Source organism: Camelina sativa, chromosome 8 (genome assembly GCF_000633955.1).
Source record: "Camelina sativa cultivar DH55 chromosome 8, Cs, whole genome shotgun sequence".
Taxonomy (NCBI): Eukaryota; Viridiplantae; Streptophyta; class Magnoliopsida; order Brassicales; family Brassicaceae; genus Camelina; species Camelina sativa.
This window is the reverse complement of record NC_025692.1, coordinates 26936479-26942478: the sequence shown is the minus strand read 5'-3', so window position 1 is coordinate 26942478 and position 6000 is coordinate 26936479. Positions and strand designations below refer to the sequence as shown.

The 6000-nt window shown below is 33.3% G+C and overlaps 2 protein-coding genes across 2 annotated transcripts; both read left to right on the top strand.

The window, feature by feature from the left end:
* Positions 671 to 1490, top strand: LOC104708886. Its single transcript, XM_010425542.2, has 3 exons — positions 671 to 815; positions 947 to 1052; positions 1124 to 1490. The coding sequence occupies exons 1-3, from the start codon at positions 774 to 776 to the stop codon at positions 1249 to 1251; spliced, it is 276 nt and encodes a 91-aa protein (XP_010423844.1). The 5' UTR covers positions 671 to 773; the 3' UTR covers positions 1252 to 1490.
* On the top strand, positions 3520 to 4505 carry LOC104708885 (nucleolin 2-like). Its single transcript, XM_010425541.1, has 4 exons — positions 3520 to 3589; positions 3767 to 3819; positions 3904 to 4053; positions 4186 to 4505. The coding sequence occupies exons 1-4, from the start codon at positions 3569 to 3571 to the stop codon at positions 4310 to 4312; spliced, it is 351 nt and encodes a 116-aa protein (XP_010423843.1). The 5' UTR covers positions 3520 to 3568; the 3' UTR covers positions 4313 to 4505.

The window sequence follows — 6000 nt, the reverse complement described above, 5'->3', positions numbered from 1 at the left end:
CACTAATTAGGCGACTCCATGAAAACAGAACNTTAATCACAAACTGAATCTGAAACACTTGATGCAAATAAGACAACAACAATTTCGGAAATTTAAAAGCCAAACGGGTTTTAAAAAATATTTAAACACTTGACCAAATAAAACAATAAATACGTAGGTCACAATCTATAACACAATTACAAACATAGCACAAACATAACACTTCAAGAACATCAATAAAGCAACTAACTCATGCCAACACACAAACTCAAACATAATCTAACAACAACATATCAAAGCTAGAGTACCATACCTTGGATGGTTAAGAGAATCCAACCGCTGTATCCACTTCATGGATACCACTCTTCACCATTTAACCTCGCACAAAACAATACAAAAGGGTCAATATTAATCAAACAATAACTTATACAAAACATAAACCGAAATACATTCGNAACAAGAAAAGCAAAAAGTAACATTCGTAAATTGATTCGATTTCTTTTGAATTATATGTAATCAACTACACAAATAAAACAAAACCATGTCCATAATAGGTCATTCCGTGACAATAAATTAATATAATTCAACGAATATGTCATTTCCTTTTATTTCTTCTCGATATTTTTTCTTTACTTACGAATATTTTAATGTCTCTCTTTCTATTTTCCGGCTCTTGTAGCGTTTGATATATATATCTCTTCTTCACCTGCCTATCTCCTCCCCCTCCATCATCTTTATAGTCTCTAATACCATCTCTCTATAACAATCTTCTCTTTTCATTATTTTCATATATCATGGGTGATCAGAATAGCTCTCAAGCATCTTACATCCATTTGGTACGATTTCATCAAACTTTCTTTCTTTTCTTTTCTTGTCAAACCAATCTCTGATCTTTGATTATTTATCTATTTTTGTATCTTAAAGGATGCTGATCATATCATCACCATGTGTAAATTATTGGCTGCAGGTGCATCATTTGATAGAGGAATGCATATTGTTCAACATGGGCAAAGAAGAGTGTATGGATGCTCTGTTCAAGCATGCTAATATCAAGCCTATCATCACTTCCACAGGTACATACACATATAATGGTAAATATTATAAAGGGAGGAGTGGAGAACTGATTAAATTAAATTTTATGCAGTGTGGAAGGAGCTAGAGAAAGAGAACAAAGAGTTCTTCGAGGCATACGAGAGAAGACGAGTAGAAATACCGACCGAGAAAGAGACAGCTCGAAGAATCCGAGATTTGCTTTCACGAACTACAATCTAAGATCATGACACCTACTTTTTTACTTACACATACATTCTCACATACACATCTATATATCATATAGGTATGTGTATGTTATGCATGTATGATAAAAAAAAATGTATATGTATGATCCGATTCTAAATACCTATTAAACATATGTATCGTAATTTTCATTAGGAATGAATAAATTCGCCAATAGGAATATATATGTCTTTCTCATCTCCATTTAAGAAGTTTTTGGCACCCCTTTTTCTTTACGATATACGTATTTGCATATTTTTTTCGGTTAGACCGTGATTTTATATTAACCATATTTATAAGTATATGCGCATACAAATATGTATTATTGTATTGATTATTTTATTTTATGCATATGCAAGGTTATAAAAAAAGCTTAGTATAAAACTTAGTCAAACTCAAACACTGTTGTTGATGTTGAAGCAATAAGGTGATCAAAATTAAAACATATTTCGGACTTGGTTCTAACTATGAGTACAACATAACTTGGTTCGAACCCTTGAAATCATTAAACAGTTCAAATTTTAATATACATGATCAGTTGTCATGGACTATGACCATCACTACCATCATTAAGATTTCCGGAGTTTGATATTAGCTTTTAATAATCTGCGATAACTCTCTTTACTTATAGTATATACCTCGTCGTTAACTAGTTTGACTCGTGTTTAACAAGAAAAACAATTGCTGGAAACAAAAAAATACTGTTGGACAGAGATCGAATAGTGGAGATGCCACGTGTATAAGGCACGTGGAAGCACGTGAAAATGTTTGTCATTTACATAGGATTGCGTGTTAGGATTTGGTGATGACCGCAAAACCGTGGTGGCTGTTTTTGTATTCTTGTCTTTTTGATTTCTGGTCAGTGTCGAAGCTAAGTTTGGTCTGTTTGGTGAAGACACTCTTCATCTGAAATTCCGCATTTTCGGTTCATTGATTGGACCGACCCGGACTAGTCCATTGCTCTCTTTTTTACTCAAAGATATAGTATTGTGGATGATATCTTGAGGACATTAAGTAATGGCGAATCTAGTTTTGGATCGGAGTATTTACACTTTTCATCTTTATTTTTAAATACTACTCCCCTAATCTAACTCTAAATGTAGTATATATAATTCATGTTATAATTCAGTAGGAGTTGTTTAATTTAGGTAAATGTTTCAAAAGATAAAACCAAAGTTTTAGATATTAAAGAAATCATTTAAACAACTTCTAAAATGCATGATTAAGAGTTCATTTTTACATATTCAAACAAATCATATTAACTTTAATCTAATTTTTTTTTGTTTTTCTATAGATAAAGATCCTAACAAGAAGTGAATCAAAACCCCGTTTTCTAAATCTCTAGTTCTTGTTTTGTTGGAAATTCATTCTATAAGGAATTGGAATAAAGGATTACCAATTTTAAAGGACAAAAAAGTACTTAACTGTGAAAGTCAATCAATCTTGTTTCTTCAAAATATATTCGAATTTGGTGCTTACTTTTATTTCACCAACATTGCAAATCTAAAAATAAAAAGAAAAGAAAAGAAGAGATGATAAAATGTCAACAACACAAATGAAAAAAGGGCAAACAAGAAAACGAAATGCCTAAAACGACAATGTACTTTGGAAATACCAATGAAAACGTAATGTCATGCATGTAGTTCCAAGCTCTTTGGCATGCCGTTTCAAATATATTACTCTTTTTTTTTATTTTGTTATATAAATGTAAAAGAGTTTCCGACGGTCCAGTTCATTTGCGTAACCTTCACATATACTTCTTCGAACGTTAACATCTCATTTTGGTCAATCGGAGTGTATTCATCAATGTAGAGGGAATCAAAATTTTGTAGCCACAAGTTTACGAGTACAAGACGAACAAGAGTTTCAATGAACAAAATCAACAAATGATGGAGTTTTGTATTTTAGTTTAATCAATAATGACTTTTGTTTTTGTATTTTAAAAGTGCATGATATCATATATATATCAGCGGTAACGCAATGAGGAATAACATTTTAGACGTCACGACAAGTAGGATTTTTTGGAGTCGAAATTAATAGGTTGCAATAGTCAGTCATGCATAGATAATTAACGAAGAAAAGAAAAACAAATTATACAAAGAGCCCAGCCCATTATGTTTACAAATTCAAGGCCCAAACTTAAAAACAAATTCAGAAACCAGAACTGTTGGGCTTAGTTGAGGCCTGAAATCAAGGCCCAATCGTTTGATATACAAAATGATATAAAATACCTTGTTGAGACTTAAAACCCTAAAATATATTTTTTCTAAGGGTTATCGCCTCTGTAAAACCGCTCGCTCTTACCAACTTCTCCATGGAAGAATCCATAAACAAGGTAATATTTTTCTTTTCCATAAGGCTTTTTTCATAATTAAGGATCACTCTTTAACCTCTCTTTCTCAATTGATGATTTCTTCACAAATATATATATATATATATATATATGTACGATAAAGAAATTTACAAGGTAGTAGAATTTCTGATTAGATCGTTGTTTGTGTTCCCACCTTAGGGTCTGAAATCGCTGAAATTGAACGACAGTGATGCAGCCATTCGAGTAATCCGGTATAAGTTGCTTGATATATATATTGATTTGCTGTTATGTGTTCTTTTGTCACGTTGATGTAAAATATCGTCAAATTATTGCAGTGATGTACGGAGAGTTGTCGTAACGGGATATGACACTGGGCTTCCTCGTGATGTTGTCAAGAGCGCTCTGAGAAAACATTTCGCTTCATGTGGAGAGATCACTGATGTTTATATTCCAAAAAACTATACAAAGGATAATACACTTTCGAAGTTGGTTTTTTATTGTTTTGTTTTGTGGCTTCTCAATTCCTTCAGTTTTCCCAGTTCTGCTCATCTTTAATAATTAAAATGCTCTAAAATAATAAACATTTTTTTTTTCTTTTGTCTGTGATCTCCTCACAGATGTGGTTATATAATTTTTCTGGGAGAAGGCGCAGTAGATAAGGCCTTGCAACTCAAGGGAAGTGACGTTGGTGGATGGAATGTCTCTGTTACTCCGTTTCCGTGTCTGAAACATGCAAACGAGTAAGCTGATATCTACTCTTGCCGAGTAGGAAACTCTCTTGTAGGAGAAAGACAAAGCTCTTTGGTGTTTTCTGTCGTCTGGATATGATACAATGCAACCTTTCTCTATAATTTCTTATGCTTTCTCTCTGGATGTTAAAAACTGTAACTGTTTTCGACATTTTTTTTCAATTCCCATTACAAATCCAAAATCACACTTCCAGTCGCAATGAACAAAAAATGAGCCTATATGATACAAAGAATTCAAATCGAAAACATTCACAAACCGGGAGAACGAGAAGAGAGATCCAAGGAATCGCTAAACGGGTCAAACAAAATGCAAGCGGAAGGACTCAGCAACGTGATAAACTCCACTGCCCTAGCTAGTTCATACTCATACCAACCTTTGCTTTGCAGCGATATTCAATTTTCCCAAATTTCATTTCAATTTTCTATTTCTGTTATTAACATGATGCTAAGTTTCTTACGGTTAGCAATCACCCAATAACACAAAGTTCCAAGTGTTGAAATCATGATCAAACCTCCAATGGGTTTCTCTTTGGGTCCAACAACAACAAACGATAACAGCAATACGAACACTACTAATATCATTATGCAAGCCATCCACATGAGTTTGTATTTGAGAAATGCTGTTGTTATCACATATTAGAAGTAACACGAGGAGGAATGGAATGACTTTTTAACGCAATGTCAATTAAGTTTTTTTAGAGTCGAAACTAGTAAGGTTGACGTGGTACAACCAATACGAAGTATTAACAACTTTAAAAAACGCAAACGGGCCTGGCTATGAGGAGATGAGTCATCAGAGCTGCCAAAAAAAAATGAAAAAATTGCATATATATTAGTAACATCGTAAGAGAATGAAAAAATTGCATATATATTAGTAACATCGTAAGAGATTAGAATCGAAGTACAATAAAATTAATTATTAAATAACTACCTCCATTTCAACCTCAATATTTTTTGGGCACTTCAACCTCCATTTCAACCACCTCAATGATCAAGCATGGCTCTGCGACAAAGTATAGAAGCCCACGATCCCCGTTATCGACATCATTACCATTGTCTTGAACCTCGTACAACTTCGTTCCATCTTTGGTTGTAGTTATACCTGTCCCATTAATTTTTATTAGTTTAATCTTAGATACCAGTAGTGTATCGTAACCGACATTTGGATGCAATCAACCCAACACTCCTATATAGTAGTATAAACCATAACAAGACATTAGTTTAAAATGAGAACAAACCTGTTAAGAGCATGACGTGCACCGGCAAATGGCCTTGTCTATCATATCGGCTTTATATGCAGCCAGGCTCGGCGATGAGGGGGTGCAAGGTGCATTTGCACTGGGAACACTTTAAATTAGCATAAAAAAATAGTTTATTTTAAGGTCTAAAAAAATTTTCAAAAAAAATTTATATGTAATTAAGGCCTATTTTCTAAAATTGAACAGGGACCATCACAATTTTTTATGATAATTGCAGCTAATTCCTCATCGGTTGGTTTAGAAACTTGTGAAAAAATACAATAATTTATTTAAAATCCAGAAAAGACAATATACCTTTCCACTACTTCCATTTGCTTCCATTGATCATGCATGGGCACTTTGTTGTAAAGGTATTGTTGCTGAAGAGCACTGTTCGCTTACATTCTTCATAAAAGGGGAAGATGACAATACCGACTTTGACGAT

Excerpts from the sequence above, each read along its gene's own strand:
- LOC104708886 (XM_010425542.2), top strand. The coding sequence starts at position 774 with ATGGGTGATCAGAATAGCTCTCAAGCATCTTACATCCATTTG. Across the intron at positions 816-946 it reads AAGCATCTTACATCCATTTG|GTGCATCATTTGATAGAGGA; the intron begins GTACGATTTCAT and ends TATTGGCTGCAG. Across the intron at positions 1,053-1,123 it reads GCCTATCATCACTTCCACAG|TGTGGAAGGAGCTAGAGAAA; the intron begins GTACATACACAT and ends AATTTTATGCAG.
- LOC104708885 (XM_010425541.1), top strand. The coding sequence starts at position 3,569 with ATGGAAGAATCCATAAACAAG. Across the intron at positions 3,590-3,766 it reads TGGAAGAATCCATAAACAAG|GGTCTGAAATCGCTGAAATT; the intron begins GTAATATTTTTC and ends TTCCCACCTTAG. Across the intron at positions 4,054-4,185 it reads AAGGATAATACACTTTCGAA|ATGTGGTTATATAATTTTTC; the intron begins GTTGGTTTTTTA and ends ATCTCCTCACAG.